This window comes from Python bivittatus, unplaced genomic scaffold, assembly GCF_059951505.1.
Source record: "Python bivittatus isolate LINGU-HERP-01145 unplaced genomic scaffold, Pbiv_v1 ctg000070_np1212, whole genome shotgun sequence".
In the NCBI taxonomy this organism is placed as follows: domain Eukaryota; kingdom Metazoa; phylum Chordata; class Lepidosauria; order Squamata; family Pythonidae; genus Python; species Python bivittatus.
The window spans coordinates 1104508-1127831 of NW_028277034.1; the positions used below are offsets into that span (position 1 = coordinate 1104508).

At 37.2% G+C, this 23324-nt stretch overlaps 2 protein-coding genes across 11 annotated transcripts in view; one reads left to right on the top strand and one right to left on the bottom strand.

The window, feature by feature from the left end:
* On the top strand, positions 1-11891 carry OCIAD1 (OCIA domain containing 1). Of its 3 annotated transcripts, XM_025177104.2 has the most exons (9): positions 2-201; positions 353-411; positions 2050-2134; positions 3049-3102; positions 3573-3620; positions 4698-4812; positions 6823-6983; positions 8512-8652; positions 11722-11891. In XM_025177104.2, exons 3-9 carry the CDS (start codon positions 2110-2112, stop codon positions 11757-11759), a joined length of 582 nt encoding a protein of 193 aa, XP_025032872.1. In that variant the 5' UTR covers positions 2-201; positions 353-411; positions 2050-2109; the 3' UTR covers positions 11760-11891. The 3 variants fall into 3 exon arrangements, with proteins under 3 accessions (XP_007444545.1, XP_025032872.1, XP_087986761.1); XM_007444483.3 differs by lacking the exon at positions 353-411 and having other exon boundaries at positions 1-201; XM_088130635.1 differs by lacking the exons at positions 2-201; positions 353-411 and adding an exon at positions 531-900.
* LOC112543033 (OCIA domain-containing protein 1-like) overlaps positions 11889-23324 on the bottom strand; it is a 24361-nt gene continuing 12925 nt past the window's right edge. For 6 of the 8 annotated variants that reach the window (XR_015793993.1, XM_088130649.1, XM_088130667.1 and 3 more), the window contains 2 exons: positions 16244-16324; positions 11889-13388 (listed from right to left, as the gene is read on the bottom strand). Coding sequence is in view for 6 of the 8 variants with exons in the window: in XM_088130649.1 (XP_087986775.1) it covers positions 13381-13388; positions 16244-16324 (89 nt within the window). In the remaining 2 variants the exon portion in view is untranslated. The other 2 variants (XM_088130661.1, XM_088130656.1) reach the window with 1 other exon arrangement.

A 23324-nucleotide genomic window follows, 5' to 3' on the forward strand; every position in this document is an offset into this window, starting at 1 on the left:
GCGTCCTACCTAGTGCCCTTCCGGTTTCTGAGCCGGAGTTCCGGTCGCTGGGCTTTTTGCCCTGTTACCTGGGACCCCCTGCGTAGGAGCGCCAGGTGTTTCCCCCCCCGGTGTCTCTGCCCCATAGACCGACCTATGGAATCGCCTGGTCAGCCGCGAGGCCCTGGGTCCCACGGTCCCATCGACGGGATCACTGGCAAGGTACCTTTTACCTTTCTCAATGTCGGGGAAGCGAGGGGGGGAGTTAAGGATCGAGCATGTCTTCTCCCGCCTGGTTCTTCCATATCGGACGAGAAATTGGAAGATTATCTCTAGAGGCCTGACGTTGAGGTTCTTGCTTTTTTTTTTCCAGGACTGATAATGATTGCTCTCATTCGGACCCAGAAGGGAAGAAAGAACATGCGGAGTTAGGTTAGGCATCAGCGCAATCCCAAGCTTCATAGTTTTAGAGCGAGCGAATAGCAGCTAAACCTACTGTGCTCCTGTGTTGGTGGATAACTTTATGCAGACCGGTCTTTAAAAGGGTTTAAACATACAGGCTTCTCTAGGACAGTGAATCAGTCGATCTTTGTTTTGGTTGTAAACCAGTATAAAACATCTAGAATTACAACCAACCCAGGAATAAGAATTTAAGGTATAGAATAACATGTTAATATCAGTGTTATAAGGATGAGTAATGCAGAATTGTAAAAATTTATAGGATTAATTTCTAACCATAAGAATTATATTTACTGTTACCTGAGGGACCGCCTCTCCCCCACGATTTCAACCTGTCCCACCCGATCACATAGAGAGGGCATGCTCCGGACCCCTTCGGCAAAAGAACTCCGACTAGCGGGGTCCAGAAGGCGGGCCTTCTCTGCGGTAGCCCCTGCCCTTTGGAACATCTTGCCCTCGGAGGTGAGACAGGCCCCCTCACTCGGCCTTTCGGAGGGACTTGAAGACCTGGCTCTGCCATCTGGCCTGGTGTGGGGAGGGAGGTCATCAGATGTGGGGTTGGCTAGCCCCCTAGAGGCCTGGTGTTGCTTCCATCGGCCTCCTGGATCTTTCCTTTTCCCTGTATTCTTTGTAAATGTGTCATCTTATAAATTTTAACTGTATATTTATTTATTGTTTTAATATGTTGTAAGCTGCCCAGAGTCCCCCATTGGGGGGAGATGGGCGGGGACAAGTTTAATAAATAAATAAATAAATAAATAAATACTGTTGATATTAAATCTTTTTAGAGTAAGATGTGGCAGTACAGGATAAACCCCTATAAAACAGAGTAGCATAAAATAAATAGCCAGCAGATCAAACAACTCTTTATGTGATATAATCCTTACCTGAGCAAGAATGCTGTATTAAGGGTTTTATTGGAGCAATGTGTATTACTACTGCAAACAGTTAAAAATGTTAGCCAGTCAGCTGCATAGAAGCTTTGATCACCCAAAGAATAATGAAGTGCTACAAAGTGAGAAATGTCTTTCCAAGGACTTCACAGAATGTCTTTATGATAGACAATTGCAGTGCCATGAAATGTACTCCCCTCTCCCTGGTGTACTGTGAACACTCAATTTCAAAAGTGTCAGCACGCTTGGCAGTACTGTTCAAATAAAAAGTGGCACTGGATGTCTGAAACTAATGATGATGTCCTTGGAATACAGACTATATTAAAATGCTGTTCTTGGATATTCTCTATTATTTTTCTTAGTATAGAATTACCCAAAGTCTGGCTAAAAGAGTTTTGTATCAAGAATGGTTGCAGCTTCTGTGGCATACTAATACATTTATCACAGCATATATCTGAAAGTGTACAGGTATTGTACAGGGATATGTATACAAAGCAAATGGGAGGAAATAGAAATTGTGTCATAATTCCACACTCCAGTTTTCTCTGGAGGATGCAGACATCTACATAAGCATGAACATGGTTATAAGTTTTTTGAATTAATCTTAAGTATAAAATAACAGCAAACATTTATGTTTGTTTTATTGTTGCTGATATTTATTACAGCTGAGATACTTCAAACTCTTAATATTTTATTTTTGTTTTCTTTTTAATAAAAGTACAAGCTAGATAAATCATATGAACTCACAGCAGAAGAATACAGAGTAAGCCAAGAATGCATGAGAGAGAGCTTCTTATACAGATGTAAGTAAAATGTTCCAAAAAATACACCTTGCTTGTGCTTATTTGTTGTTTTGCTGAGCAATGTCACCTTTTGCCAAATAATCAGTAATTGATTTTATAAATAATATAGCTCATGCAAATTTACACAGTTTAGTAACATTACTGGTAATTGTTGGGGGCAGGGGGAAACACTTCCATATAATTCACACATCTATGATCCATTGGTTTTACAGAATTTTCTTTCAAGACATGAGAAATTGATTCCAAGAGGGTGAAAAATTTAATACCAATTATAAAATATTTGTAGGTTCAAGGCTGTGTGAAAATATTTCAGTGTCCCATGTGGCAATGTAATATATGTGTCCTAGAATTTATGCAATAGCGGAGGAGATGGTGGTACAATTTTTCATTTGAAGCAGGATTTAATTCTACTTTCTACTGTTGAAGTACAAGGAATCCTGAATTATGTATCTCATACTCCACACTTTGTGCCAACGTGTACATATGCTAAGCCATAGACTCTTATTGAGGGGCTACAGTGACTGGATTCCCATATCATGATAACCAGAATTAAGCCACATTATGGCTCAGCAAATGTATGAATCCAGCTTGTATGTTGTATTTTTATTTCATCTTTCCTTCTAGAAGCTAAGAAGCAGCTTCCAGAAGCTTAGATTTAAGAACTGTAAGTTCTTACAGTAACTCTGTGAAGTAATTTGATTTAGGTAGAGGTCATCTAATGAACTTGGTCAGAGAAAGATTTGTACATGAGTTCCCTTGATTTAAATCCAATAATTAATCCACTACTGACTTGAAAGTGTTTTGATTTGAAAGAATCCTGTTTTGTACCATCCTAAACACGTTTAGCACTTGTTGCTTAGAATATACTGAACTTTTACCTCCCCACAAATGTTAATTTTTTTCTTGTCTCTTAGGTTTGCCTTTTTCAAGTTTTGCCATAGCGCTCACTCATATATTAATTCGTAAAGGTATGTTCCCAGTACCTTTAAATTTGAAAGTCTGCCATTTATAATTTTTCCTTTGTATTATTTTGCCTTCATATACTGCTTTTGATTGTGGCATTGTTTTATATAATTTTCTTTTCTTAAAAAGCTGGTGAAGAAAATAATGTACTTTTTAAAAATATCCACATAAAATATGAATATGTTACGGAACTGATACCTCAGAATTTTGAGTATTAGTATTATTAAAACCTTGCAATTTAGATATCTTAACTGATATATGGTGTTTAGAAATTCTGGAGAAGAATTCCATTTCTAGATTGACATATTTTGCAAATCCCTAATTATGCCCTTTTTATTGCATGTCCTAGTTGGGGGAAAAAATGAACCTAAGTGATATATACATGCTGAAGGTGAAATAATTGCCTGGTCATTTTTTTACTTAATGTTTTTGTATAGTAACTTTACTTTTTTCCCCTCTTAATATTTATTATCAGGAATTATTACACCTCATCCAAAGTTTGGCGCTGTACCAAAAATGGCATGTGAGTTTGCATTCATATCAGACTTCAGTTGTACTTAATGGATCATAGCTGAGGGTGAGGATTGCCATTGTTATTTAATGAGAGAGGAAATATTCTGTGCATTTTAACAAATGATGTAAGAAATGTGGCATGGGAAGCAGGTCAATGTAATAGGTCAGTAGTATCAAGGTTCAAAATTTAGATGCAAGTGGACCTGTGTAAACAGTATCTATAGCAGGGGTCCCCAAACTCTTCAACTCATTGACCCCTTCATTAACCCCTAAACATTTATTATATGAAAATATTTTATTAAATACTAATTTAGCTAATAGTACTATGAATAATAAGAATAGCATCAACCCCTTGTGTAGTCCCATCAACCCTTGGAGGTCAATATAGAACCCTGGTCTATAGCAATAAGCACTGACCCCAAAATGATACATGTGCAATGACACCACACAAATGCCACCATTATGGCTTGCATTTCAACTGTTAACACAAATACACAAATTGCAGCATTTGGGTGACTTAAGTTGTCAGACATGTCATCATTTGTATCACCTGGTAAGACATTCATGTACTCAGTGGTCTCAGACTGTATGCCAAGTAAACTAAGGGAATATATATGTTTCTCATTTTCTTTAAGTTCTAAAAAAAATAGAGATACAAATAGGAAAAGTAGGAAAGCTATAGTCCTATCCATGTATACTTGGCTATGAACCTAAACTGTAGTAAGAATTTCAGCTCTAGACTTGTAATAGTGATCTCACCAAGTGATATCACCATCTTGCTGAACAACAGATAGAAAATAGAGGTGTTTGCTTAAAAGTTAATGATAATTTACTCTGTTGTATTAAAATAGGCAAATCTGAGTTTTCTGTTGCTGACCTCTTTACTTAGTAGTTTTATAAGACCTGTGTGTGTTATCAAGAAATGTGGAGAAAAAAGCTGTAGAAAGTTAAACACTTGTTTTAAGCAAGAGATTATTTGGCTTTGTGTGTGTGATTTTCATGGATTCTGTTTTAACTATATTCTTTTGTTTAAAATGCCATAGTGTCAAACAGCTTAAAACAGTATTTGCCTTCCTTTGTAAATAAGTTGCAGGCATCTGTGGATGGTTTGCTGGGAAGATATCTTATATAAATGTATGCAAAGAGAAGTTTATGAACCTAGAGGATTCACCACTGGGAGAAATTATGAAGAATGAATTACAGTAAGAATTTTTATTGAGTTTGATTTTCATTTCTAGAAAGGAAACCCGCTTTAAAATAATAGGGTGACACTGTATGCTGCTTTTCTGTTGCAATAATTCATGATATGTCTTCAGAAAATGAGCGTGCTCTACATATGAGTGGTATCAGCTTGAATTCTGAGACTTTTAAAAATATTAAATTGACATTTTCTTTTAGACTGGGACAAAATGGACTTGGTGGATAATATTGATTGTATTTATGTACATTTGCCTTTTCTTTAAAATCAGAAAACATGTTTGTGGGTTTAAAAATATATACAAATGAAAACATTGGACATTTATTCACAGTCCTCCAAAAGGTAGTCTTGCTTGAGAGAGTGGGTGGTTGGAAAATATTTATTAAAATATTTGTGGTTAAAAAATATATTATTTATTTTTTAAATTTGTAATCCACAAATTGGGCAGAATATGACAGTGAAAATACTTTTTTTTTTAAAGACATAAAATTAAAGTCCCCCAGATGCCCATCCAGAAACATTCATTCCTGGTTAAAAGCATGGTGGAATAGTGTTGTTTTAACAGTTTTATGAAATGTGAGGAAGGAAAGGGCTGCTTGAAACTTCAGAGACGAGAAGTTCCAAAGCAGAGGAGTTGCAACAGAGAAGGCCTGTTGCTTGGTCCGTGTCCCCCTCATCTCATATGGGGTGGGACATGGTTTTTGCAATCTTCTTATGGCAGGTTTAAGTATGGCAAACTGTGATGTAACCTGGTTCTATGCAGTAAAGGGTTTTGTGGGTCATCAACAACATTTTGAATTGAATTTGAGTAGAAGGCTACATCTAGTATTGTTGTTCTACAATGAAGGATTGTGCCATCAAGTCCAACTGGGGCAAGATTCTTAACTGGTTTTAACTAAAAGTATTAATAAGTATTAAAACAATGTGCTTGTATAGCATGGTAAAACTGAATAGGCCCAGGCTGTTTATGTGCTGAACTAAGAAACAGACTAGGGTTTCCCAACCATGGTGGCTTCCAGATGTGTGTACTTCATCTCCTAGAATTCTCGGCACTGGCCATGCCAGCTGAGATTCTGGGAGTTCAAGTCCATTTACCAAGGTTGGAAAACATTCGTATAGACAGTGGGAATGCAATTTTTGGGTGAAGACTATTTATGTATTAATGGCTTATTTCTCTGGCAGTCAAAATAATTAGAGTCAGTAAGCCAACAATGTCATAATTTCAGACTGTATTCTAGTGCTTTATACCCAGCTTATTCACTGACCCAGTTTGTGTTTTGGTGTATCAAAACCAAACAAACCACATTCAGCTTAGTATGTATGTCCTTAAGGTGTTATTCTCTAAAATTTAACACAAGTTTTGAGTTAAATATAGAGAAAAATATGAAACTTTTTAACATGTTAGGAATGGAAGAATAGAAAGAACTTTCTGCTAAAGATGTTGTGGATGATTAATTCAAATATACCTTAATTTCTCAAAATTAAGCATGCTTCTTTTATACTACTTCAGAAGTAATGGTTGTGATAGGCTTATGATGCTTGTAGCTGTTTTTTTCAGTATAATGTTAGCCTGTGTAACCAAATTTCTCATCTGTTTAAGTGTGCATTGGGAGGCTAATTTGTCATTGATTCCTTTTTGCTTATGTATGTTTTCCGTGTGTGTGTGTGTGTGTGTATTTTCTTCACCTATAAACATAAGTTAAAAAATTAGATGATAGTATAAGAATTAGAAAGAAACATTTTGTAAAATGACCAAGTTTTTTGAGTTTGAAAACACGGTTAGAATTTTGTGGTTAACCTTTACATAGTTTTGTGGTTAACCTTTACATAGTTCCCACACATACAAAATTCCCTTTTAATAATAGTATAAAAACTATGGCAGAGGATAGAGAACAATTCTCTTTTCCCTTGAACTACTGAGTTGAATGAAAATTTCATCTGCTTCAACAGTGAAGTTAGCCCCTTTAATCTTCCTACTGCAAGAAGAGTGCTTGCAATCTCTCTTCTTCCACAGACTTAGAAAACAACACTCAGAACCTTCAAGAAGACCCTCCTCCCCTGAAAGGGCTCCAGCGACAGATGTGCCAGAGTCTCCAAGCTTTTATGAAACAATCCCATTTAGCTCTTCCATGAATGAGTCTGCTCCAAGTGGAATTACAGACAGCATCCCTCAAGGTAGCCTTTGTCTTAGAACTTAGACTCCTGTAGTTAATACTTAGATTCTTCTTTAGCTTATTTAGATTTGAAGTGTCAGTGCATGATAAGTAGGAAAACTAGGGAGTTGTATTGCACTAATAAACATGATTCCCATATGTCTAAAATTTGGCAACAGTTAGTCCTTTCTCTTCTTGCCAATTCTGCCCATGAGATTTCATCAGTGGGCTTTGGGTTTTCCTCCTTGACTATGGAACTTCTGGTCTTGAAATCTGGCTGGGAAAAAAGAATTTCAGAAAGCTTGGGACAACTGGCATGTGTACGTGTGAAGCATTTTTAGTCCTGGATTATCGGTTAATGGAATGTATCTCACGGAGGCAGTCTTCTAAACGCACTTATTTTTGCTCTCTTCCTTTTGCATCCTCTTATACTCCCCAGTTTTGGTCCAGAGGATCCTCCAACTCTCCTGAACAGATACAGAGACTGTAGGAGGAGGAGGAATTTGCCCCACCCCCAAGAGACAGTCAGCACTGGATGGCACCTGTTGCTTTGCAGATTCTGTCAATTCTAGTATCAGTTTGAATTGACTTATAAGGTTGATATTTAGGGTTGGATAAGGATAAGCTTATAGGTGAATTGCATGAGAACTTTTTGCTGGGAAGATGAAAATATTTGCTTGTGGACTCAGAACTACACACTGCAGTAACATTTAACACATCTGACTCAAACATTATATAGGCAGAAATATTTAATCAACTTTGTTTACTAGATTGCACATTTATTTATTTTTTATTTATTAAACTGATCTCTATTCAGTAATCAGTAATGCAATCCAAATGGCTCTCAGTGGCTTACACAGAAAAAATAAAATATAAAACATATATAGTACGAAAAATAAAAACACAGCAGTACAATAATACAAAGAAAAAAGAACAGAGAAAGTTGGCAACATCAAATCAAATCATGGAAAGGCTCTCTGAAACAGCTTGGGCTTCAAGGGCAAAGAGCCTGATCTCCACAGGGAGGCTGCACCACGGTTTCAGCACTGCAGCAGAAAAGCAGCACCTCCTTGCCTCGGCTCCCTGAACCTCCTGAAAGTGCAACATTTGCAGCAGTTTCTCCCTGGTACATCTAACTGATTGGGCTGGAGCTGATTAGAGAGGGTGGTCCCACAGGCCTAGGGATGCCAAGCCATGAAACCAACACATTAATAGACACCATAAAAATGACATGAATTCCCAATTCATGTACCCTCTTTGAAATTTGCTGCTTTGAAAATCAGATGGAAACTGATGCAACTTCTGAATTTTGGTCAGCATTGAGATATACAGTATAGATGTTATGTTGAACATTCTAAATCAGACACGGGGTAGGTCATTTGAATTTATATCAACTATAATTTCAATAATGCCTATTTAAATTTCCACCAAAGTCAAAACTCTTGCTGAAATCATAAAGACTGATAAATATACTTTTCAGTATATACTTTCCATCCATGTGCAGCAAGACCTATTAATTTATTTGGGGGGTATTTCTTCTTCGCTTTAAGAGCCTGAACGTGTGGAAGAAGCTCCGAAAAAGAAAAGAATCACATATGAAGAACTTAGGAGCAGAAACAGAGAAGGATATGAGGCAGGAGTAATGCAGAAATCTGCATCTCCAGCAGCCCCAGCCCCAGTAAAGGAGAAAGGTAAATATTCAGTAGGGAACATAGTAATGCAACATTGCAGCAATTGTGCTAAGGACCCAAAGTCTTGTATTTAATTATGTATTTAGTTGTGCTTGGAATACACCAAGCCATGAACAAGAAACAGTATTCTTTTTTTACTTATTTTTATACACATCATTTCCTTTTGTTGGGATCATCATTTTAAAGTTACTTGTAGAGTTTTAGCATTTTTTAATATAGAAAAATCTGTGTAGCCAATAAAGCAAATGTATACCTTGCATTATTTGGTACAGAGACCTCAAATCAAAAAAGAAAGAACAAGCACTCAAGGCACTTTGATTTAAATCAAGTTATTGGATTATTACCAGCAAACAAGGTTGACTTAAGTCATGTTTCCCAGGCAACTTTTTTCATAAACAATTGTATAAATCTGGCTGGTAATTTACACTTAAATACTTCATTTACACTTTTATTGTTACAGCTAAGATGTTTATTTATTGCATGTTACATTTTGCATGCTTTCCTTTTTTATCTATAGAGAGGACATGGGTTTAAATATTTCTATATAAGGCTGATTTTATGATAACTGGCAGCCTGTGAAATGAAGTATAGGAATATAAATCCATGCACTGGACAATTTTGTTTTTGGCTGTTGTGTTCCATTATTGCTTCTTTCTACTTTGACTATGGCCCATACCTACTCCCACAGAAACAAATAAATATATACAATTAAACATATGTAAAGTAAGGTCTATTAATTGATGGCCAAACTAAAGCAGTGAAAATGAATTTTCTCTCTTTGGTAGGTAAGAGTATAAATATTTGTATTCTATAAAGGGTGGGTGGGATTATATAATAAAGCCGATGGCTGTTCGTGCACATTACTTTTTCATAGAGGCACTCCACAATCTGGAGGGACTTGAACTTTCAGAATTCATGAGGCACCTTGACCATTGCTAAGAAATCTTCTAGTCCAATCTGGAAGACTGATTTAAAATATGAAATAAGACTTAACAGTCCAAATTATGAATGAACAGAATGCTTGTACATGCTGTTTCCATTTGCCCCATCCTTATTATTATGCAGGTGAATAAATACCCAGTTTAAGAGACCATTAGGGTGCCTGTTGAATCTGAATGTCTCTCAAATCCAAATTTACATTATTTTTATCAATTGACATTATTTCCATGATTATGTAATTGATGTAAATGGTGGTATTTGCAGTAAAATCTTGATTTAATTAAGAGTAGTCCATCAAATGGTAGTGAAGTTCAAGCAAAAATTTGTCTGTTATATGTTAAGTCTGCTAAACTGTCTTCTGTTAAATCATGATTTACATACTTAGTAGTCAATACTAAGGTATTGCCCTGGACATGGGGCAAACTCTGCAGAAAATCTGATCGGTGTCTTGGCACTGATCTCCTAAAGTCTGGAGAACTTAACTACTAAGTATGTAAACCTTGATCCAAGAAGCCCATAAATCAAGATTTTACTGTAAACCAAAAAAGAAAGGGTTTATTGCACCATAAAACCCTCCAAGATTTGGAAATTAATAGTAAAAAACTAGTTTATGATCTATCCTGACATTTTAAAAAAGCGTGAAAGAAACTGGAGAATTTAGAGGATTAGAGAAAAAAAATAGGTAACATGAGCAAAAGAGGAATGACTAGATGTTCAACTTACCCAAAAGATTAAAAATCTTACTGATTTAGCACTAATAAATAACTCAGGCATGCAAGTTGGGAGAGATGAATGGCACTCACTTGGGCTAGGAAGGAAAAAAATGTTTTCTGTAAGAAGAAAGTAATTTAAGGGAGGTTAACAAAATGGGTCAGCAGGACGTCATGTTAAGGAAAATGGAAAGCCCTCCCTTTTAAGAGACATCAGTTTGACATCAGCCAGGGATCTTTTTCTTTCAGTTGTATATTTGAAAACAACTTTTTAAGAAAAACTTATGAATGCAGAGGCTCTTTTTGTTTTCTTCTGTTTATCATTCTGCTGGAAGGAAACTGAGCTTGGCACCAAATCTTGAGATGGTTTTTCTTATTAGAAATGATACTTTATAGAAAAATTAAGAAATGAAATAGGCAAGCTAGTCAGACTATTCTTACTTAAAAGAAAATGTGATCTGAGGAAAAAAGAGAAATTGAGTGTCTTCTATCTTTTTAGTACATACTTTCAGGCATTTTTTCATACAAGAGCTACTATGAAACAAGATGGAGGAAGGAATATATTAGTGGACTGACCGAGCAGTATGATTTGTAGAACATTCCTTACCTACACTTCCACATGTTGGTGTATGTCTTCAACTTAATGGTAGCATTTTGTAGAAACCTAACTCAACCAGCCAAATATGTTTCAGCAGATATGCAACAACATCTAGACAAGCAAATAAAACAGAATTATAGTACCAGATTCTGATACTTGTCCCCAGTATCAGAACCAGTGCAATTCATACCTCTCTAAATATGATACAGTACAGGTAGTCCTCACTTACCAATCACAGTTGGGACCGGCAACTTTGTCGCTAAGCAGTGCAGTCATAAAGTGAAACTTCACGTGACCTGCCAGCTTACCACGTCAGTTCCAGCTGTGGTTGTTAAGCAAATTGCCCATGTTGTTAAGCACAATGTCACGTCACCATGACTTGTGACATCCTGCTGGCTTGCCCATTGACTTTGCTGACAGAAGCTGGCTGTGAAGGTCACAGATGGTAATCATGTGACCATAGGATGCTGTGACTGTCATAAATGCTCGCCAGTTGCCAAGCACCCGTATCATAATTGTGACCATGGGGATGCTCATAGCCATAACTTTGAGGACCAGTTGCAAGTCTCATTATTCAGCACCATTGTAACTTTGAACGGTCACTGAATGAGTGGTTGGTAAGTGAGGACTACTTGTAGTGATGTTTTAAACCTAGTGAAAGCAATGGCTATACAGTAGAAACATACAGTAGTGTTGGCACATTGCCACAATAATGTATGCTGTTTTGGCAAGCGGTCCATCCTGTTCTTAATGTTTGTTGGTAAAGTGGGCTGCAGGATTAGGTCTTATGTGCATGACTTTTTTTTTCTCTTCTTTTTCCAGCCAAGGTTAATAAGTATGGAGATGTTTGGGAAGAGTGAAAATTTTGCACTTCTTCAAGACCTGTCTTTGGTCCGTTATTTCAGCTTAATCACTGTTGGTCAAATAGCTGAATGTTCTACTGTCAAATGGAGATATAATACATCTACAATAAAGATATATTTGTTTCCCTTTTTCACTCTTTTTTTTTCAGAAAGAGTTTGTTACATGAAGAGTGTGTACAAAGTGGAAAGTGTATTTTGCTTTGGGCTCAGAATAGAAGTTCTGATGAACCAGTCTGGATTGGCTGCAGCTAGGCAGAAACAAAATCTGGAATGTTTTTGTTGCTCCAGGCTTCAGCTAAAGCAAAACATACAGAGAACCTGGAATAATTTTACTGGTGTACAGTCCCGCTCCCTTCCCCTGTCTTCCCAGTGTGACATCTCTCTCTAGTCCATCCTGCCTACCAGCTCTTCCTAGTGTTCTCCCTCCCCTTAGTCATGGCTGATGTCTTTAGCTTTTTCCTGTTCTTATGCCCACCTTGCTCAAACATTTCTGCCACCCAAAACAATCATGTTTGGGCCCTTACCTGGAACAAAATCTCCCAGTTTTTTTCTGGGCATGAACCATCTGAAAACCAGTTGGTGCACAAACTATTTTGCACACTTCTAGTTTCTAGATGGTTAATATGTACCATACCCAATATTATGCAGAACAACTCTTCAATGGCCCTTGTTAATCAGGAATGTGTATAGTTGATTACTATATTGCAGTCTTGGAAGAAAGTAATAGGCAGACTTGCTGAAAAAACAAAGTACAGTGCTTTTGGTTCCTCTTCAACTTCATAAAATCAAAATTATCTGTGTGGGGCATCATGTCACCCAGCTCACTGATATTATGGAACTTGAGGTCTTCCTGGTGGGTAACAGTGAGGAAAACCTAAGCAGATGCTGGAAATTCAATTACTTTAACTTGAAATGTTCATATGAACCTGCACTGAAGTTGGGCTATTTAAATTATTTTTTGTTTTAAATTGTGCTATAACAAGAGAAGCATACAAAATCAGCTAGCAGCAGAGAACAGTACAACAGGATAAAATCAATAACAACAACAATTAAGGATATAACATTATAAGTTAATAAAAGATTGATATTCTAAAACCATGAAAAGAGGATCAAAAAGTTACTAGCACCCAAAGGAACTGTGGAGTTCTTGGAGTTCTCTGAGCTTGGTTCTTTTCTTGCAAACGTTTCATTACCCAGCTAGGTAACATCTTCAGTGCTGTAATGGGATGGGATTTGCTCTCTATATACTCTGGCATGCCTTGCCAGTGTTGGTGGGGGTGGGGGGTTTGTTTTGTTCCTCTGGTAGTTCCTTGATTAGGATATTGTTTACTGCTTGCTTGTGTGCCTGCTGGTAATCTCAGGCACACAATCAAGCAGTAAATAATGAAACCATAAACAACATCTTCAAAGGACTTCCGGTGGAGGAACAATGGCAGAAGGTTAATTCCGGCTGAAGCTCTGCTGAATCCGAAATTATAAGCGTGGTTACCCAGGTGTCCCAGGAATTTTTTCCAGGACACGAAGCATTTTCCAGGCAGGGAGAAGCCTTGAATTGGACCTCTTGTCTTCCGGACTGCTATAGCTTATCAAACGTTTGTCGGATGCGATCGGACGGTGATCAACCAGCTGGGAAGTGGATGGAACAGTTTGTCAGAGCCGCGCTTAAAGCCTCCTTAAAGAGACACTACTTCCGGCCACCCCACTTCTAAAATCACCTTTGTTGTTTATTATTCAAAGAATTTAAAGAGGTTATCCCCATTACAGTAATACTTCTCTTGGTTGGCTTTTCATTATTTTTTGGGATTTCTAAGTGTGTTGTACAGGATTGGAAGGATTGAAATATGAGCACACAACTCTGAAGCTTTAAAGTGCTGTAGAAAGTTTTGTATATTTTCAGGAGACTATTTTTCTAGGTATACCTTACCTTTGTTCTTGAAAAGGAAGATTTTTATATAAGTGGTTTCCTGTGGAGTTGGAGTGTTCTATTTTTAGATGCTGATTTTCCTACGCTGTGATTGGCTGTAGATTTCCTCTCCTTCTGCTTTGTTTCTAGTTGTGGATATCTGGTTACATTTGATTGTTGGGAATACTATCTTGGGCCACAAGAGGGAGCCAAAGTATTATATTTGGATTATTGGATTACTGAAAGGAAGAAATAGCCTTTTTCTCTCTCCTTCTAAGTAAGGGGGGGAAAGAAGATAGAAATAAAGATAATGGCCACCAGAAAGTTAACAAGATGTGGCTCTGGTGATGTTGACTGGATAAAAGGTATGTTTGAAAAATATACATTAAAAACAACACAAATGATCATCCAAAGTGTTACTCAAGCACTTGATTTAAAGTTTCTTGAACTTGAAAAAAGGTTAGATCAAAAAATTGATCAGAAAATTGAAATAATGGAGAAGAAATTAGAAGGAGGGATTAAAAATCTTAATAATAGACTTGCTGGAAAATGAAAGGGAAAAAGAACTGGACAAAATTGCATTATTGGAGTTGAGAGACAGAGAGTTCTGTCTGAGGCTTAGGGGAATCCCTGAAGTTAAAGAAGAAAACAAATATGATTACATGTACCATGGCAGAACTAATTGACTGGGAAGAAGATAAAATGTTGGATGAGATAGAAAAAGTTTTTCACATAAACTCCAGATATGCAATTGTACATGGTAAGCCAAGAGATGTGCCGGTACAGTTCTCTAGGAGAAAAAGGATTTGATTTTGCAAGCGCATTTTGACTCTAAACTTAATATTGAAAGTGTGGATATAATGGTCCTCAAAGAAATACCAGTAAGGATTTTAAGGAAGAGAAAAGAATATGCATTTCTGACAAATGTTTTGAAAAAAAACAAAATTCCCTTTTGTTGGGAAAAACTGGAAGGGATAACTTTTTCCTACCACCAACAAAGATTTAAATTAACTTTGATTTCTAAGGCTAAGGACTTTTTAGCCAGATTTGGAACCAACTTGGAACAGGATACATCTGGAACTAAGCAAATGGATGTGGTTACATATGGGGAAGAGACAGCTGTTATTCCTAAAGACTGGTGAATCATCTGCATAAAGATGGCTTTGAAATGTCTTACATGGAATATAAATGGGGCAAATGCTCCACAGAAAAGAAAAAAGGTCTTTCACTATTTGAATAAATTGAAATATGATGTAATTTGTTTGCAAGAAACACATATTAAGAAGAAAGATACAAAATATTTGATAAATAATTTGGGACAGGAATTTGTTTCAGCCAATTTGAAGAAAATAAATGGAATTGTATTATATGCTAAAAATCACTTGAAACCACGTTTATTGTTAACAGATGATTATGGTAGATAATGTAGTTGTTGAAGTGGAGATTCGTGGACTTAAAATGATTGTTGTGGGAGTATATGCTCTGAATGATGATGAGCAATTTTTTTATGCAGCTTCTGAATGAATTGTCAGCTTTCTTGTACCAAAGTTGGTGTCTGATGGGAGATTGGAATGGAGTTGCTTAACCATTAATTGATAGAACATCTGAAAAGCAAATTAAAATCAAGCAAGGAAAATTACCAAAGTCCTTTTTTGATTTAATGGATAATTTGGTACTGATGGACTCATGGAGATATAAAAATGGACTGGCAAAAGATTTTACTTTTTATCCAGAGAGACATAAATCTTTTTCAAGAATTGATATGATATGGGTTTCAATGGACTTGGCAAATAAAATTTCTACAGTGGATACTTTACCAAAGACTTTTTCAGATCATAATCCTGTAAGTATGATAATTAAAAAATTTACTAGGTCTTTTAGATGGAAACTGAATGAATCTATTTTGCAAAAAGAAAGTGTTGTGCAGGACTGTAAGAAGAAATTAAAGGACTTTTTTGAGATCAATCTAGATAAAGATGTAGTTTTAAAAACAGTGTGGGGTACCAGTAAAGCGGTTATGAGGGGAAATTTTATTTATCATAATCGTATTCTTTAGAAAAAGTATCAGCAAAAATTACAAATGATTTTAGATCAGATTAAGTTGAAGGAGAAGGAACTGTTTATCAACTCAAGTTACTACATCAACAAATTTCAATGTTGATTGTGAAAGAAACTGAAATGAAATTAAGATATGCTAAACAGAGACACTTTGAATTTGCAAATAAACCAGGAAGATGCTTAGCGTATAAATTAAGGAAAGAGAGAGACAAGAAAATTATTTCTAAAATTCAAGAAGGAAATGTGGAACTATTGGACAATGAAAAAATTTAAAAAGCATTTCATAATTTCTTTTCTAACTTATATAAAAAACAAGAAATTTCTTTAGAAAAGGTTGATGAATATTTGAACAAGCAAAAATTACCAAAACTTTCACAGCCACAGAAATTAATATTGAACAGTCCTATAACTACTTTTGAAATAGTTGAAGCCATAAGGAGAACCAAACTAGGAAAAGCACCAGGACCTGATGGATTACCTGCAATATATTATAAATGTTTTGAAGATGAGATTCTTTTACCTTTTAAAAGATTGATGAACTCCATATTCCTGGGTGTAGCAATGCCTGACTCATGGAAGGAAGCCAACATTGCATTTCTACCTAAAGAAGGACAGGATCCTCTTTTAATTAAGAATTATAGACCAATTTCATTGTTGAACAATGATTATAAAATATTTGCTTCAGTGTTGGCAGAAAGGTTGAAAAATATTTTGCAGGAATTTATTCATCATGATCGATGTGGATTTTTGCCTAAAAGACAATTAAGAGATAATGTTAGAGTCATGCTGGAGATTATAGAACATTTACAATATCATAATGAATGTCAAACGGCTCTTATTTTTTTGGATGCAGAGAAAGCATCCAAACATCCAATTTGAGTTGGATCCAAAGCATGAAAGCATCCAAAGCATCCAATTTGAATTGGATGTTTAAAGTTTTGGAAAGTATGGACTTTGGAGAACATTTTATACAGGGAATAAAGTCAATATATACGCCTCAGGAGGCTAGTATTATTGTGAATGAAGAATTTATTTATTTATTTTATTTATTAATTTTTTCAACCGCCCATCTCCCCCCAATGGGGAACTCTGGGCGATTCACAATAAACTGAATTAAGTCAGAATTAACTGACTCATGTCATATACAAAAAGGAACAAAACAAGGTTGCCCTTTGTCGCCTTTGCTCTTTATTTTGGTTCTCAAAGTTCTTAATAGAGACATTAGAAGGGATGAACAAAGAAAGGGCTTAAAGATTAAACAAGAGGTTTTTAAATTGAGGGCTTTTGCTGATGATTTAATTTTGATACTACAAGACCCTCTGGTATCTGCTGAGTATTTGACGAAGAAACTGAAGGAATTTGGTTCACTGGTGGGTTTTAAAATAAACAAACAAAAACAAAAAATGTTAATTATAAACATGACTCTGCCTGATCAAGATTCATTGATGAGCAAGACGGGTTTCAGGACTGAAAAAAAGGTGAGATATTTGGGGGTGATTCTATCTACTAAAAATAGTGTGTTGTTCCAGAATAACTATGGCAAAATTTGGAATGAAGTGAAAAAAGATTTGGTAAGATGGGAAAAATTACAATTGTGTCTCATGGGGAGAATTTCAGTGATTAAAATGAACGTTTTGCCTAGGATGTTGTTTCTTTTTCAGACTATGCCAATTTTGACTACAGATTTACTGTTTAAACTGTGGCAGAGAGATATATCTAAGTTCATTTGGCAAGGCAAAAAAACCAAGAATGAAATATAAATTGTTGTTGTTGTTCAGTCGTTAAGTCATGTCCGACTCTTTGTGACCCCATGAACCATATTGCGCCAGGCCTTCCTGTCCTTCACTGCCTCCCTGAGTTTGCTCAGTTTCATGCTCATTGCTTCAGTGATGCTATCTAACCATCTCATCCTCTGCCGTCCTCTTCTCCTTTTGCCTTCAATCTTTCCCAGCATCAGGGTCTTTTCCAAAGACTCCTCTCTTCGCATTAGGTGACCAAAGTATCTGAGCTTGAGCTTCATTATCAGTCCTTCCAATGAGCAATCAGGGTTGATTTCCTTTAAGATTGACTGGTTTGACCTCCTAGCAGTCCAGGGGACTCTTAAGAGTCTTCTCCAGCACCACAGTTCAAAGGCATCAATTCTTCGGCGCTCAGCCTTCTTTATGGTCCAGCTCTCACAGCTATGGTCCAGCTCTCACAGCCATACATTACTACTGGAAAAACCATAGCTTTGACTATGCGGATCTTTGTCGGCAAGGTGACATCTCTGCTTTTTAATATGCTATCTAGGTTTGCCATAGCTTTCCTCCCAAGGAGCAAGTGTCTTTTAATTTCATGGCTGCAATCTCCATCTGCGGTGATCTTGGAGCCCAAATAAATGAAGTCTGTTACTGCTTCCATTTCTACCCCTTCTATTTGCCAGGAATTGATGGGTCCAGATGCCATGATCTTAATTTTTTTAATGTTGAGTTTCAAGCCAGCTTTCGCACTCTCCTCTTTCACCCTCATCAAGAGGCTCTTTAGTTCTTCTTCACTTTCTGCCATTAGGGTGGTATCGTCTGCATATCTGAGGTTGTTGATGATTCTCCCTGCAATCTTAATTTCGGCTTGTGATTCTTCCAGCCTGGCATTTCTCATGATGTACTCTGCATGTAGGTTAAATAAGCAGGGTGACAGTATACAGCCTTGTCGTACTCCTTTCCCTATTTTGAACCAATCGGTTGTTCCGTGACTGGTTCTAACTGTTGCTTCTTGGCCCGCATACAGATTTCTCAGGAGACAGGTAAGATGGTCTGGTACCCCCATCTCTTTAAGAATTTGCCACAGTTTGTTGTGATCCACACAATCAAAGGCTTTTGCATAGTCAATGAAGCAGAAGTAGATGTTTTTCTGGAACTCTCGTGCTTTCTCCATGATCCAGCAAATGTTGGTGATTTGATCTCTACTTCCTCTGCCTCTTCGAAACCCAGCTTGTACATCCGGTAGTTCTCGGTTCATGTACTGCTGAAGCCTAGCTTGTAGGATTTTGAGCATAACCTTGCTAGCATGTGAAATGAGTGCAATTGTGCGATAGTTTGAGCATTCTTTGGCATTGCCCTTCTTTGGAATTGGAACGTAAACTGACCTTTTCCAATCCCGTGGACACTGTTGCGTTTTCCAAACTTGCTGGCATATTGAGTGCAGCACTTTAACAGCATCATCTTTTAGTATTTTAAATAACTCAGCTGGAATACTGTCATCTCCACTAGCTTTGTTGTTAGCAATGCTTCCTAAGGCCCACTTGACTTCACTCTCTAGGATGTCTGGCTCAAGGTCAGTGACCATACCAGCATGGACATCAGGGACATTAAGATCTTTCTTGTATAGTTCTTCTGTGTATTCTTGCCACCTCTTCTTAATCTCTTCTGCTTCTGTTAGGTCCCTGCCTTTTTTGTCCTTTATCATGCCCATCTTTGCACTAAACGTTCCTTTGATATCTCCAATTTTCTTGAAGAGATCACTAGTCTTCCCCATTCTATTGTTTTCCTCAATTTCTTTGCATTGTTCATTTAAGAAGGCCTTCTTATCTCTCCTTGCTATTCTCTGGAAATCTGCATTCAGTTGCTTATATCTTTCCCTTTCACCCTTGCTTTTCGCATTCCTTCTTTCCACAGCTATTTGTAATGCCTCATCAGACAGCCATTTTGCTTTCTTGCATTTCTTTTTCCTTGGGATGGTTTTAGTTGCTGCCTCCTGTACAATGTTACAGACCTCCGTCCATAGTTCTTCAGGCACTCTGTCTACCAAATCTAATCCTCTAAATCTATTCATCACCTTCACTGTGTGCTCACAAGGAATATGATCTAAGTCATACCTGAGTGGTCTAGTGGTTTTCCCTACATTCTTCAATTTAAGCCTAAATTTTGCAGTAAGAAGCTCATGATCTGAGCCACAGTCAACTCCTGGTCTTGTTTTTGCTGTCTGTATAGAGCTTCTCCATCTTTGGCTGCAAAGTATGTAATCAATCTGGTTTCGGTATTGACCATCTGGTGATGTCCATGTGTAGAGTCGTCTCTTGGGTTGTTGGAAAAGAGTGTTTGCTATGACTAGCTTGTTCTCTTGACAGAATTCTGTTAGCCTTTGCCCTGCTTCATTTTGTGCTTCAAGGCCAAACTTGCCTGTTATTCCGATTACTCCTTGACTTCCTACTTTAGCATTCCAATCCCCTATGATGAAAAGGACATCTTTTTTTGGTGCTAGTTCTAGAAGGTGTTGTAGGACTTCATAGAACCGGTCAACTTCAGCTTCTTCGGCATCAGTGGTTGGGGCATAGACTTGGATTACTGTGATGTTGAATGGTTTGCCTTGGATACGCACTGAGATCATTCTGTCATTTTTGAGGTTGTACCCCATTACTGCCTTTCCCACTCTCTTATTGACTATGAGTGCAACTCCATTTCTTCTAAGGGTTTCTTGGCCACAGTAGTAGATATAATGGTCACCTGAATTAAATTCACCCATTCCCGTCCATTTCAATTCGCTGATTCCCAAGATGTCGACATTCAATCTTGTCATCTCATGTTTGACCACATCCAGCTTGCCTTGGTTCATAGATCTTACATTCCAGGTACCTATACAATATTGTTCTTTACAGCATCGGACCTTCTTTTCGCTTCCAGATACATCCACAGCTGAACGTCCTTTTGGCTTTGGCCCAGCCGCTTCACTCTTTCTGCAGCTACTTGGAAATGCCCTCCGCTCTTCCCCAGTAGCATATTGGACACCTTCCGACCTGAGGGGCTCATCTTCCGGTGTCATATCTTTTAGCCTTTTAACACTGTCCATGGGGTTTTCTTGGCAAGGATACTGGAGTGGGTTGCCATTTCCTTCTCCGGTGGACCACATTTTGTCAGAACTCTCTGTCATGACCTGTCCGTCTTGGGTGGCCCTGCACGGTATAGCTCATGGCTTCACTGAGTTACGCAAGCCCCTTCGCCACGACAAGGCAGTGATCCATGAAGGGGATAAATTGTTAGAAGATGCCAATGAACGAGGAGGCTTGGGTCTGCCTAATTTAAAACTGTATTTTGATGCTTGTTGTTTGCTCTGGATGGATAACCTTGGAGAATAAAGAATTATTACAACTTGAAGGTTATGAATTAAGATTTTGGTGGCATGCCTATTTGTGGTATGATAAAGTTAAAGTTAATAAGGATTTTAAGAACCATTATATTAGGAATGCCTTACTGCGGATTTGGAATAAGTATAAGGTAAGATTGTCTCCTGATGTACCTTTGTGGTTGTCACCTCAGGAAGCATTTACTAGAAGAGAAAATGTGGGAGAAATGAAGTGGTTAAACTATAAAGATTTATTAAATTTTGAGGAGGGTGAACCAAGTTTTAAAACAAGAGAACAGTTAGACTTAGGTTTTACATGTCACTGGTTTACTCATATGCAATTGTTTGAACATTTTAAGTTGGATAAAAAGAATTATAGATTTGTTAATGAAATAACTTATTTTGAGACTCAACTCTGTATAAATGATGAGCATGTTATTGCTAAAATGTATAAGACGTTGTTACAGATGAACTTAGAAGACGAACAAGTCAAGGATTGTATGATTAAATGGGTTAAAAACTTTGGATACAATATCATGTTGGAACAATGGGAAAATATGTGGAACAAAGGTTTGAAATTTACGTTGAATTATAACTTAAAAGAGAATTTTTATAAAATGTACTGCTGGTATTTAACTCCTGATAAATTATCAGAAATGTATACTGGTATAACAGATGTTTATTGGAAATGTTCTCGGCGTGAAGGAACCTTTTATCATCTTTGGTGGACTTGTGAAAAGGCTAAAAAATTTTGGGACCAGATATGCATTGCTATTCAAAAAAATTCTTAAAGTGATTATTAAAAAAAAAACCAAAATTGTTCCTACTGGGTTTGATGGAGAAAGGATTGGAGAAACAATATAGATCTTTGCTTCTATATATGATCACAGCTGCAAGACTGTTATATGCGCAAAGATGGAAAGACTCACAAATACCTACAGTGGAAGAGTGGATTATTAAACTAATGGACTTGGCTCAAATGGCAAAGCTAACAGCCCTAATAAGAGATAATACTGTTTCCAAATTTGTCTCCTCATGGCAACCCTTCCTAGATTACGTGCTTGGGTTGGGAAAAAATGAAGCTTCGATTGTGGGATTTAATGATTAGATGGTTTGTGTTGATAGAAATAATGTGAATTAGGATTAAATAGTGGTAAGAGATTTTTTTTTTTAATTTGCACTTATATCTGTATTGGAGATAGTTGGGAATCACTTTGTTTCATCTTTCTACTTGATCTCACTTTTTTAGTTTTTGTCTTTTTCTTGTAGTTCTATCTTCTCTCTCTTCTATGCTTTCTGATTTGTATTTTAATTGTACTTTTTATATATCTTAATAAAAGTTAAAAAAAAATCTTCAAAGGAATAAAATTCACCAGAGAGGAAGAAAACAACAACACACCAGCCTTCCTAGATATCCTCATCAGCAGAGGAAACAACAGTAAATTAGAAACCTAAGTTTATTGGAAGACAGCCCACACTAATCAAGTACTCCATTACCAAAGTAACAATCCAACCTTCCACAAGAGGAGCTGTGTAAGAACATTATTTAAGCGAGCACAAACGCATTGGAGCAACCCAGAACAGCAGAAAAAGGAAACAGACCACCTATATAACATCTTCCAACAAAATGTTCATACAACTTCCAACAATATTCACACAACTTTATCAAAAAGTCCCAGACCACTCAACCTACTACAATACAACCAACACAAGCTATGAAAAGGATCACACTGCCATACATCAGAAATGTCTCAGAAACGACCAACAGACCATTACGGCCACATGGTATCTCCATAGCACACAAACCAACTAAAGCCCTCCAAAATATCTTAAGTAAACCAAAAGACCCAGTAGCACAAGAAGAAAAAACAGGAGTCATCTACAACATATAGTGTGAGGACTGTAACAAACACTATGTAGGACAGACAGGCAGAAGGCTGGCAGAGCACATCCAAGAACACCAACTAGCAGTCAGAAGACATGATGAAAACTCCTTAATCTCACAACACATGGACAGACTTAATCATAGTTTTAACTGGGAAACTCTCAGCATTTTAGACCAAGCTAAATCCAAAACTGCAAGGGAATTTTTGGAAGCTTGGTATTCAGACAAGGCAGCAATCAACAGACACGTAGAGATAAACAGCATCTACACACTATTCAAGAGAGGCAATAGAAGACAAAAGACCAGGACATTTCACCAGCAATCATCACCCAGATAAGCAGAGATTACCACCAAGCACACAATCAAGCAGTAAACAATACCCTAATCAAGGAACTACCAGAGGAACAAAACAAAACCTCCACCCCCACCAACACTGGCAGGGCATGCCACAGCAGATAAATAGAGAGCAAACCTCATCCCATTCTAGCAGTGAAGATGTTACTTAGCCAGGTAACGAAGCGTTTGCAAGAAAAGAACCAAGCTCAGAGAACCCCAAGGACTCCACAGTTCAACCCTGAACTACACATATTTGCCTCTATTGGTACCCAAGGGAACCTAA

Coding starts and splice junctions, on each gene's coding strand:
- OCIAD1 (XM_088130635.1), top strand. CDS start 799: ATGCTCCGGACCCCTTCGGCAAAAGAACTCCGACTAGCGGGGTCCAGA. Junction 901..2,049: donor GGAACATCTTGCCCTCGGAG/GTGAGACAGGCC, acceptor TTTTAATAAAAG/TACAAGCTAGATAAATCATA. Junction 6,984..8,511: donor TACAGACAGCATCCCTCAAG/GTAGCCTTTGTC, acceptor CTTCGCTTTAAG/AGCCTGAACGTGTGGAAGAA.